This window comes from Crocodylus porosus, unplaced genomic scaffold (assembly GCF_001723895.1).
Source record: "Crocodylus porosus isolate Cpor-Errol unplaced genomic scaffold, CroPor_comp1, whole genome shotgun sequence".
Lineage (NCBI taxonomy): Eukaryota > Metazoa > Chordata > Crocodylia > Crocodylidae > Crocodylus > Crocodylus porosus.
In genome coordinates this window covers 2085470-2097336 of record NW_017728945.1, presented here as the reverse complement: position 1 = coordinate 2097336, position 11867 = coordinate 2085470, and the positions used below count along the sequence as shown (strand labels likewise).

Sequence of the window (11867 nt, the reverse complement as noted above, 5' to 3'; positions counted from 1 at the left end):
GAAAGGCATACTACATACAGTCAGGGCATAAAATGGAGATTGGCGAATGTCATCTTAGTTGCTCAGGTAGGGGGGGTGATGGTTCATTCATGCTGTGAGCAGCAGTGTAGATGGTATTTAGAAGTGGGATGGGATGATAGGGAAAAAAAGAATGTGCAGGGGCCAGCGCTGAAGCTCAATGGAGTGGGGTGGAATAATGTTTGGGCGTTTCTCTTCTATGGGATGATCACTTAAGTCTCCTGTCTGAACTGACAAAGACAGTGTGATGCCACCAGTGGTGACCAGGGGATTTTGAAGGTGCATTGTGCCTGCTGTTCCTGCTAGTGGCTCTGGAAGGATGGATGTGATTTAATTCCACACTCTTTAAGGGCAGCTTTCAGTTGCAAGATCTCTGAACCAGGGCTCGAGGAGGGGAGGCGTCTGTCATCCTTGCCTGCGATGCTCTAGATGTAGAAGGCCTTGCCTAAAGAAAGCTATACCTCTAGGTGCAGAGGATACACTTAGGATAACTTCAGGTGTGTAATAGGGACTTGGTTAAACCAGCCCAACTTCTATGTAAACCAGTCCAAAGTAAGTCACTGACTGATTCTTTTCAGCACTGAAACTGTGTGTTTTGCTTCTTAGAGGCTGCTCTCTCTATATGTGTTCTTCCCCGTAATGAATGCAGTTTTGCTCAAGTTGCCCTAATTCACAAATTCTATATGTTCACAAATGGCAGAAACAACTACATTTCCTTCACTCTGAATAGTTAGCTAGAGCCTCTGCTTGCAGGATTGTGCTGCTTAAACGACACACTGCTCTGATTCTTTTTATAATATTGGGTTACAGGGCATGTATCAGCTGAATTAAGCTGTGTTTTAAGGGAAGGTTTTCTGTTTAATAAACTAAAGTAGGTCACTAGATCTGTGGACAGGCCAGCTTGTTAAATAGCTTCCCCTTCCCAGTGAGGTTACTCTGGGATCTAGGTTTGGATTTCTCTTGATCTTGCTTTTATCCCTAATTACTGCCTTCAGATTATCTGATCTCCTGCTGCCTGGTAGGAAGCAAGACTGCACATTTGGGGCGAAGATAAAGGTTCTTTAAGAGAGGCGTCTTCAGTTCATTTTCCCTTTTGACCTGTTGGAGATGCTGCCAGTGGTTTCTCAGCCTTGTTTTTTTTCTGCTTCAGAGCTTATTTTCAGCATGAGATGCACTTTCTGGCAACTTTTCTGATTTGCTTTTTGCTTTTATTTCTTTTTATGATTGCCACTTATGGAAAATAACAGCAGTCCTTCTTGATAGATGTTTCATTTCCAGTTCCCCTCTTTGTATTCCTTTTATAACGTGTCTGGAGTATATGTTGTCTTTGCCTTTTTATAGCTCATGCCAAGCCACTTTCTTCTTTCTTCAAGTGCTTTGTAACATAATGTATTGAACAAAAAAAGACTGCAGCTAGAACTGACTGATCTAACACTGCATTTTAGCTTCCTGGTTGCTCTTTTCATTTTGCCCTATTGTCTAGACAGGTTAGACCATGCACATAATCCATTCAGATACTTCGTATCTTTCTATTGCAGCTCATATTCATTCTGCCCTGATTAAAAGAGCATGAAAACTAGTATGTACAAGCCTCCTTGAGTATCCTTGTGTATGTATTGGGTATTGGCATCATTGTGGTATAATTTACTACCTTCTAGCTGATTACAATGGGTCAGCAGTCAAGAAGTGTCAGGCTTCTAAATGTCAGTGTTACTCATAATAAAAAAATACCAGCACAATTCCTCCAGATACTGTTTTTCAAAGTTTAGCTGTGCTGACTGCAGTTGCTAATGCTCAAATTGCCAGTCAGAGTAGAATAGTAAAAGGTCAAACTGTTTGTCTGTTGCCCCCCCCTCTTTTTTATAGCATCAATACACCTTCCAGCTAACATGGTGAGTGTGTTTATTATTCAGATGCATCTAGTTACAATCAAATTCATGTTTGTCAGTAAATACACAAGTGATACTTTAATAAAATGTATGAATTATGCATCGGTGCTCTGAATTTACCAGCTACAGAATTTTGTTCTTGTCAGGTTCCCCCAAACATAACAGTAACAATGATATATTGGTAGCAAAGATGTCTTCTTTGCAGGATATCTGAAATAGGGTCTGATAAATTTTCTGAAGAAATATATCCTTTGGCTAAAAATCTCATGACTCTGCTCCATAGTGTGGGGAGGGCTTGGTTAATCTTTGTTTCTCTGCCACTGAGAGATCTCTATATGGAAAAATGTCTTCTCTCTCTCTCCTTTGAGCCTAAATAAACAACAAACTTGGTTTAAAAATTTTAATATTGTCATAGATCTTGGCAAATGGAGGGGAGGTGTCCTTTTGCTTTTGAGACCCTTTGGCTCGGAAGTGGAGTACTGGTGACTGATAAGCACATGTCGGTGTCTGTTCCCCGCTCTGCAGTCATGCCTGGTATTATGATCTGAGGCCTCGCTGCTGTTTCCAACTGTGCCCTGATCTGCTTGGTGACTTCAGACAAGTCATTTAATTCTCTATTCTCCCCCTTTTTTTTTCCAAATGCAAAAAAGGGCTTTCCTCTAAAAGAGCATTTTAGTGATGTATGGATGGTCTATGGCTTACATGTTAGCCAAAAGCTAAGCTTACTTTTAGACTCCTGCACATTCAGATAGTATAAGCAAATTGCCTTGGGATGTTTCTTCTCTGGTTCGGGTCAGCTGCCTTCCTTCTTCTCTTGTATGTGTTGTGGAGTTGTGATCGCAACTGATATCCTGACTCCTCCCCTAGCACTGTATGTGTCAGCACAAGAGGGTGTGCAAGAGTAGGCTGCATCGAAACTGTATTCTTCCCCCCTCATCTGAAACAACCGAAAGTTTCCAAACAGTCACTCTGAGCTCCACACCTGGCATGGAAAATTTCAACCCACAAGCGTACTTGGGTCAAGTTTGTTTTTTCTATGAGCAATGACAACACGCTTATACTAATGGCAAATTTTAGCCTGTCTTAAATATGCTTCTGTTGGCTCCTCATGTAAATTCCTAATAGGGTTGTGTTTGACTTTTTATAGGCATGTGATGTTTCACCAAAATAGCAACTATTTGTAACTATGTGTAAATATCTGTTCACTAGCCATGTGTTTTTATTGCAAGTAGTAACTAGGATGGGATTGCCCAGCAGGTAAAATGAGTCATCCCTTAGTGAGGAGACTGCACATGTTAAACTGGCTATTCTTGTTAGCACAGTGCAAATGTCTCTAACTCTGCTAGTGCTCATGTGCCATCCAGATCACTAGATCTTTTGAATCTACTGTTGAAGTGGCAGAGCTTTAAGAATTTACATTTTGAAATGTCCACTCCTTTTCAGTCAAGATCAGTGTGTGGCTGTTTTACATTGACTTGGATCAAGCACTGATTTGTACAGCCAGCACTACCAATTCTGTTCCCTGCCTCCTACAAGCACCTGTTCTGCTGCTGATTATTCATAGATTCGAAGACATAGAGCTGGAAGGGACCTCACGAGGTCATCGGGTCCAGCCCCCTGCCCAAAGGGCAGGAAGTCGGCTGGAGTCAGATCACCCCAACAAGATGAACATCCAGGTGTTTCTTGAACATATCCAGAGTAGCTGCTTGCACCTCTTCTGGGGAAAGTTTATTCCAGACTCTGTAGACTCAGATAGTGAAGAAGTTAGTTTTTCCTTGTGTCCAGTGCAGAACAGGCTTCCAGCAGTTTCTGACCGTTAGACTTTGTCTTCCCTTAGGGTGCCCTGGTGAACAGACGTTCTCCCAGTTCATGATGCACACCCCTTATGTACTTATAGGCTGCCACCAAGTCCCCCCCCATAGCCTTCGCTTCTCCCATGCCTCTCAGCCTCTCATAAAGCCTGCTCTCTTGACCTCTGATCATGCATGTGGCTCTCCTTTAGACTCTCTCAAGCTTCTCCACGTCCTTTTTAAAGCATGGAGCCCAGAACTGGATGCGGTCCTCCTGCTGCAGCCTCACCAAGGCTGAGTAAAGCAGGAGGATAACTTCTTGGGTCTTGCTTGAGATGCAGTGTTGGATGCAAGCCACAGTTTGCTTTGCCAGCTATGGCATTGCATTGGTGGCTCATGTTCATCTTGTGATCAATCATGACACCCCCCCCCCCCCAGTCTCTTTTGGTCTTGGTGCTAGCAAGTGTAGCACTGCTGAGCCTGTAAGTATGATGTGGGTTTTTTCCCCTGAGGTGGAGCACCTTGCATTTCTCCACGTTGAATGCCATCAGGTTTTGATCCGCCCACCTTGTGAGCCTATTTAGGTGCCAGTTGTTTATAGCAGTGATCTCAGACTGTGTTAGGGAGCAAAACTGAACTGCATGAATAATCTTATTGGTATGTTGGGATTGCTGAGGATGCTGGGTGGGATACTGATTATGAACCCATCCCACGGTTGCTACCATCGTCTTCTGCATTGCTCTTCTAACATGCTCACTATTAGGATGCTTTTGCAACAAGCTGCCACGATGTGCTGAACTCCTCAGTCTGGTCTTGGAACCAATATTTAATTTTCAGTAAATATGTGAGGGACTTAAATCACACAATTGTACAAGGATCAGTATTAAAAAAATCTTACCACTTGACCCCTTACAGGACCAACTTAATTGCTATTCCTTTTCATACTAACATCTCATCACAATTAAAGTAGGTCAGGAATCATACTTGCAAAGTTGAAAATAGGCTTCATTTAAAGCGGGCTGAAGGAGCATAAAATAGGGCAAATAAGTAGCAATAGGACAACTCCAGCTGCATCAAGCAAGGTAAAAATGTTTCATTTACCTTGTTCTGCAATGTGGGGAAGTGTTTGAGAGTAGGGCCCCAACTCGTGCATAAAACCAAATGGCTCTTGTGGCGGCACTACCCCTAAAGCTGTAGTTAAATCAGTTTTCAGAAGGCCATCTGTCAGCTTGTTTAAGAGCTAAGCACAACCTAATGCTTCACACTGAGTAGCCAGTGGAATATTTTCAGTTCCTGCGCACACAAGTCTGTGTTTATAAAGCTGATTTTTTGAGGGTGATGCTCCTTGTTCATCTGAATTTTAACTTGTTCCAAAGAATTGCAGCTAATTGTCTCGAGTGGCTGATTTGATCATCTCTCTGTCTGCTGACCCAGACAGTTGGTGAGGCTGTACTTGGTACATGTATAACATTGGACACTAAAGTGCTGGGAATTAAAGCTTCTTGTGATAATTAGCTCCAAATTAAAGATAATCTCTCTCTGGAATTCTGACAGTGTGGAGGAAGGAGATTAGTGCAACTCCCCTGGATTACAAGGCAGTGGGAAAATGGCCTTTGCCTCCAGCTTCTTACATTTGGCACAGTAAATTAGCCTTCGGCTCAGCTGCAGCAGCTCTGTTATTTTCTGCACTCCCATTGATTGTAACAAAGCTCTGCTGGTGTCACTGGGAGGAGATTCTGGCCTGTTAGACCAAAAAGAATGGTTTGGGTTGAGTGGCTGGCAATATTGAAAACCTGTTTGGGTCCCAAAGAATTTACTGTCTAAATTAGGGGCATCAAACATATGTCCCATAGTCTGGATGTGGCATGTGGAGCTGTACGTTTCAGCCTGTGGGTTGCTGGACTGACTCCATGCACCAACCACCTCTAGCCCTGCATGCTGCATGCAGTGTGTGGGCTGGACTGGCAGGCAGCCATGTGCCTTACATGTAGCACAGGAATTTGGTCCGAGGCATGTGCTGTAGCCAGTGCCCCCGTGGCCCAGCCCTGTGCACTGGCTCTGCGTGTTCTGGATTGGGTCATGCCAGAGCCAGCGTGCAAAGCCAGTCTGGTGTCATGTGCAGCATGCAGTATGCATGGCCAGTCCAGGCCCCCGTGCTGCATGCAGAGGTCTGGGGCACAGGCTGCTTGCAGTGCCTTGGACCAACACCCTCCTGCATTATTGGGTCTAACCCACAGGCAGTATATGCCCTGTGCTGGCTCCACGTGCTGTGTGCACACCAAGCCCCAGAGCCAACATATGCTGCATGCAGTGTGTGCACCAGACCCAGCACTGTGAGCACTGCACGGGGGTTGATTGTGGTCCAGCCTGCAGGCCGACCCAAGAGGCGCTTGATGCCCCTGATATAAACGGGCAGCACAGGCACACAGGAAATGATGTTGTTTCCTGTGAAAACATTCGCACTATTAATATTTTCTAGGAAGGAGACAAAGAGAATCTTCAAAATGGGAATGAGCAGTGTAGTTAATAAGAAGTATAATGTTAGGATGATGAGGCAGGAGGTAGGGCAGAATGGCACGTTAGACTAACTGCCTAGTATTTATGGAGGCATAAGCTTTCATAAGCAACAGCTCACTTTACCAGATGCTATGAATTCATTAGTAGCATCTGCCAAAGCAAACTTGATTATGTCTTGGCGAATTAGGTAGTCTATAAGGTACTGTTCTGCCGTGCCTTCTGCCCGACTTCAAACTAGCACAGCTAGCTAACTTCCATGGTGCAGTGGAAGAGGTTCTGAGATCAGCTTGTAATTCTTACTGGTGACTTATCTGTTGGACTCAGCTGAGGGACATATTTAACTAAAAAGTTGGCCGTTCCTCCAATACTTGCTTAATTCACTGATGTATGCGAAGTGGAAGGAGCGTGAGGTAGGTTGGCTGTTGCACCATGTTGACCACACCGGTCTTATGGAAGCAGTTGGTGGTCTGGTATGGGGGGGCAGTCTCAGCTGTGGAAAAGTGTTTTTGTGTTAAAGTAATCCCTAGTGGAAGCGGGGCCAGTGAGATCATCTTGCTTCTGGTCAAAAGCAGCTACCCCCTCAGCCAGCAGGAAGCACTTTTCCTTCCTATTCTGAGATCGGTTTCCTGAAATAGTCGAATCACGTGACTTGGTTGCAAACCTGTGACTTGGTTACACTGTCGTTCTAAACGTACATTTTTTGATGCGCTTGTTTGGAACCAAACCTTACAATGCTGCTGCTCGGTTGCTTTTTAAGCTCTTAAAGTGGTGTGCTTAAGCAGTTGGGGTGCTGCAGTTTTGGCTTAGTTATGGTTTTCCCTCTTAACTGTTTTTTTTTTTTTTTGTTCTGTATTTCCATAATGTGTGGGCAAATGGAAAAAGTGTTGAAGTGATGCCTAGCTGCACTGGTCTGCGTTGCTCTATGCAACCCTATAAGGATGCTAAAAAAACTGGAGTGGGAAAACGTTCTTTGTTCCCTGTGTCACTTCACTAGCTAGCTCCTCTGACCAAAGGAAAGCTGTAAATTTGGGCCAGAAGTGGGGAGAAGTGGCTGCTTGATGATGCCTTTGTTCTCTGCAGAATGAACTTCAGCGGTCTGCTTACGGGTCTCCTGCAAAACGAAATCCTCCATTCATGGGGATTAAGGATTGTTTAATATTCTCCTGATCCTATCATTCTTGTAATTCTAGAAGCATTTTTCAAGGGCCTTGTGAATATCAAACTGGGTAACTGGAGGGCCGTGGTACTAGTTAGGCAGCCTCAACATTAAATCCATTATTTCTATTCTATTTTAAAGGTGACTTTTTCCCATTTAATCAGTTGGTGCTTAAAACAGTCATTACTTACAACCCTCGGAATAGCCCGATGGGGTTGAGATGTGCTGCCAAAAGGCAATTTTTCTGAACAGCTCTCAGTACTTGGATGTGCCCAGAACTAGCTTTATAGAAACCACAATTCAGCACTAGTGTTAGTTGAACTGTTGATATTTAGATATTTGACTCTCTTTTTTTTAAAATGGAAACTTAGTAGAGTGCCTAAAACTGTTCTGTTTCCTTAATGTTTTATATGCCAAGCAGTTAAAGAGGCTTTTCTCATCCTTGTCTAGAAACAGGTCCTAAGTTGCAAAATTTGAAAGCAAATAAGTGGGAGAAAGTGATCTTGTGGTTACAGCATTGGACTGGGACTTGCCCTGTTACTGATTTCTTGTGTAGTCTTTAAGCAGATAGTGTTTCAGCAGAAACTGGGGGGGCAAGGTAATACTGTAATCCCACTATAGTAAAATATCACTGACTGTAAGAAGTAAAAAGTGCCCATTGAGCTTCTAAAAGCAGGAATCGTTTGAGTTTGTTTGGTAACTTCAGACCCTGCACAAATGAGTTAGATAAGAATGGAAAAAAAAGGGAAAGAAAGATTAATACTTGGTGTTTTTGGTTATCTGCTTGAATGACAATCAGCCATTGTGATGAAAGCATCTGACCAGGAACCTGCACTCATCCTTTTACTGAGATACTTTCCTTCTCTTTTCAGGTCTGGCACCAAAGAAGACAGCTGTTACTGAGGTGAGTCATACACAAATCCTTTATTCATTCTGCAAACAGAGGAGCCAACACAAGTAGCTCTCCTGTGGCGCCCTCAAAATGAAGTAATGTGTCATTTTGGGGAATCATGCTTTTAAAGTAAATCTTGGGGTTAGTGCAAATGTGAAGCAGGAGAATCGGGCACTCTGTCTTTATTCAGCCCAGCAATGGGGTGGGTAGGTGGTGATAAGGTATCTGAGGAACATCTTTGACCTGAAGCAGTCGCATCTGGTAGGCGCAGGGGTGACTGGAGTTTATTCTTCAGCACACAGGAGGACTGGATTGGCCCCGACTGTCAGCAGTAGGCCCAGCTGTAATGGCAGATTTCATGATGATAATTCATGACTGTTTGGAACTGGACTGAGATGCACCAATTAATTTTAAAAAAGAGCAAGTGTATGCTTGATCTAGAACAAGCTCTTTGCACCGGCTCCAGCTGACTGCGGTTTGTAAATCCTAAGTAATTGGGGATCAGTCCCAGGGATCGGTCCTCTTTCACATCATGTAGGTTACAGTTTGCTGAGTCACTGTTGCCTTTTTGGAGCTGAATTCTTCACAGCTGGCAGCAGGGATTTTTAGTAGGAGGATTCCTATCCAAAAGCTCTTCCCTTAAGTTCATCCCTGATCCACTGTGCAAACAGATGTTGTTTGGTCCAACTTTGAGCAACGTAACAGGTTTGGTGCTTATTGACACTGGGCGCCTGAGTCTAGTGGGTTCTGCAGCTCATACTAGGAAGGGCGAAGTAGCATTAACTGCATTCATTTGGAGTACTGAGTCGGAGGTAACTCAAGTTGCAGTGTAGAGCTGTCTGAAAACAAAGTAGGTCTGTTTATAAGGAAATAGACACTCCAGTGGGTCCTGTCCAGGATGGTTTCTATCAGCTTTGCAGTTGAATGGAAGTATCTGCAAGCTCTTGATAGAAGCAGAAATGTGAGGCTTTGCTGCAGTTTTAACAGAATTGAACAGTCCCAGCTATAGGCATTGGTTCTGATAGATTATCAAGTGCTGCAGCATAGCCCAGTGCCAACAGTGTAGTGTTCATCCTTGGCAAACTGCTGTGGGTCTTTGCAGATGGGTGTAGATTAATGTCTAAAAACAGGCCTCTCGATTTATTAAAGGCTTTAACACAAAAGAATGCTTGAGCAGTATTGCTCCCTCAAAACATATGTGGTGGTACACTATGCTGTTGGTCAGTGCTTGTTCTTCTCAATCTATTTGGGTTGTGGGTAGGAAGAAATGCTCCAGAGCTGTTTGTAGACATAGGGCTACAAAGCACACTTCCTAAAACTTGACAATGTACAAGTAGCTTGATATACAATTAATGAACTGTGGCTGACTTGGAAAAGACTGGACAATCTAAATTAGTTGTGGTAGAATAGCTGGGGCAAAGAACAGGGGAGATTATTGCTTCTCACCTTGAGTATTGGCACCTGGACTGCTTTTTCCAGACCTTTGCTAAACTTCTAGAAGAAACTGCTATGGCAGTTCATCTTGTGTGGGCTTGGGCCCTGAATCATTTGTAAACAGCAGCTTGCTTAAATGGATTATCTCTATGTGAACAGCACTGGTGCTTCATTTGCATTGGCTGCTTTTTATTTCTCAGTTGGAGTATAGAGCACGGGCTTAATGCTGTAAAACCGTGGTGGCCTGAGACTTTCCTATTTGAATTGAGTGTCTGCCTGACTTGGTATTTGACCAGCGTACTTGAGCATCTCACCGATTAATGAAATTTGATGCCATCATCCCCATGAGGCAGGGAAATAATGTTCTGTTAACTTTACAAATGGGGAAACTGAGGCGATGAAATAAAATAGGTGAGTCTAATAGCTGGGAAACATAGCTAGCTCTCCTGAATCAACTGTCTTAACTTACATGGCACAATCCTACTGTGGGTGTCACGCACACAAGTGGGTATTGTATTGTACTTCCTGGCTTGAGGGATGTATAATTAACAGATGGTATGAGCTAGCCTTGCTGATGCCAATTACATCTGCGTGCTTTGTAGACTCTTTACACAGTGATGGAGACATCACTACATCATTTATAACCTGACAACCTGGTCTTGCCTGTCCTAGTGTACACCTTCCCTTCAGCTAGGGTGGTTTTTCTCCACTGGTTTAACCATAAAACCTACTCTTTCCTAGGGCCCATCATTATCAGGACAGCCTGGGGCTGGCCAAGGGAAGAAGATAGGTCATCGTGGAGTCGATGCTTCTGGCGAAACCACCTACAAAAAGGTTCGGTTTCTTAACTTTCAGAAAATAGCATCTACAGAAAAGTAATGCGTTGGGAGCAGTGGTGGGAGCCAGGGGCCTAAGAATAGCTTGTACAAACTATAAGACATGGAGATTTCGGGTCTGCTCTTGGCAAAGTAGAGAGATGAGATTTTTGCTCCCAGTGGGTTATATTGTCCTTGTAGCTTATGTACATTGTACAGTCGTCATGCTGTGCGGAAGACTGAGGCAGTCTGTGTAGAAGCCTGTTAAATCTGTTTAGCAGTACCAGAAGCATAGGCATAATTATGAAATTGGAAGGTTACCTATGTAGAAGTCCTGTTGCTATAATCTACAGTGAAATGTGCGCTAACTGTTCCTTTCTTTCTTCCAGACTACTTCATCCACTCTGAAAGGGGCCATCCAGCTAGGGATTGGATACACAGTGGGGAACCTGAGCTCCAAGCCTGAAAGAGATGTCCTGATGCAAGATTTTTATGTGGTGGAGAGTATTTTCTTCCCCAGGTAAGACATACAGGAGAGAAACAGAATTCAGGGATGAGTTATTCCCTTCTTTATGCTGTTCTAAAGGAAAATGGACACTTTGAGTATTGAAAATATGCTACTATTTCTTACCAACACATTACTGGAAAATAGTAAACCAGCAGTGCTGTGGTTAGGAGATGGGACATACTGGACTTACTAGCTGTGAAGATTTTTATCAGCTTTGTTTTCCTTGCTATCAGATAATATGTAATTTGTCCTTAGATAGAATACATTTGACACTGAAAGAGATTCATTCCTGGTACACTTCCTGATCATATTCCCTTGACATCTCCAGCTATTGCATGATTGGACCTGCGACTAGGCAGAGCTTGCAGCCCGCCCCTACCCCAGTCTGCAGGATCTCCTGCTAGTACGGGCACTAATACAATACAGCATACTGCTCACAAAATATCTTTTCCATGCAGCGAAGGAAGTAACCTTACTCCAGCTCATCATTACCCTGACTTCAGGTTCAAAACCTATGCACCTGTGGCTTTTCGGTACTTCCGAGAGCTATTTGGCATTCGTCCAGATGATTATTTGGTATGTATGGGTCTTCTATTTCTTTGCAATTAATACCATATATATGAATTGTCCTGAAGAGTTGCTGCTTTGCCAAAAGCATCAGCAAAATTTAGCATGACAAATGTCATATACTGGCATCTGTGACCAGCCACAGGGATTTCACTGCATATGTGTGAAGTTCAGTTTTCAGCTAGTACACTGAAAAATTATATAAAGCCTTCCTTATGAAGTGCCTTATGAAGGCACCATACCTACAGGTTGGGGAACTCCCCTCTTGTCAGCACTGAGGC

At 43.5% G+C, this 11867-nt stretch overlaps 1 protein-coding gene across 3 annotated transcripts in view; it reads left to right on the top strand.

Moving 5' to 3' along the window:
• PIP5K1C (phosphatidylinositol-4-phosphate 5-kinase type 1 gamma) overlaps positions 1-11867 on the top strand; it is a 78011-nt gene that overhangs the window by 37502 nt on the left and 28642 nt on the right. For all 3 annotated transcript variants that reach the window (XM_019550608.1, XM_019550609.1, XM_019550610.1), the window contains exons 2-5: positions 8243-8274; positions 10438-10530; positions 10901-11031; positions 11478-11595. In XM_019550608.1, the coding sequence (XP_019406153.1) occupies positions 8243-8274; positions 10438-10530; positions 10901-11031; positions 11478-11595 (374 nt within the window). The remainder of the gene's footprint in view (positions 1-8242; positions 8275-10437; positions 10531-10900; positions 11032-11477; positions 11596-11867) is intronic.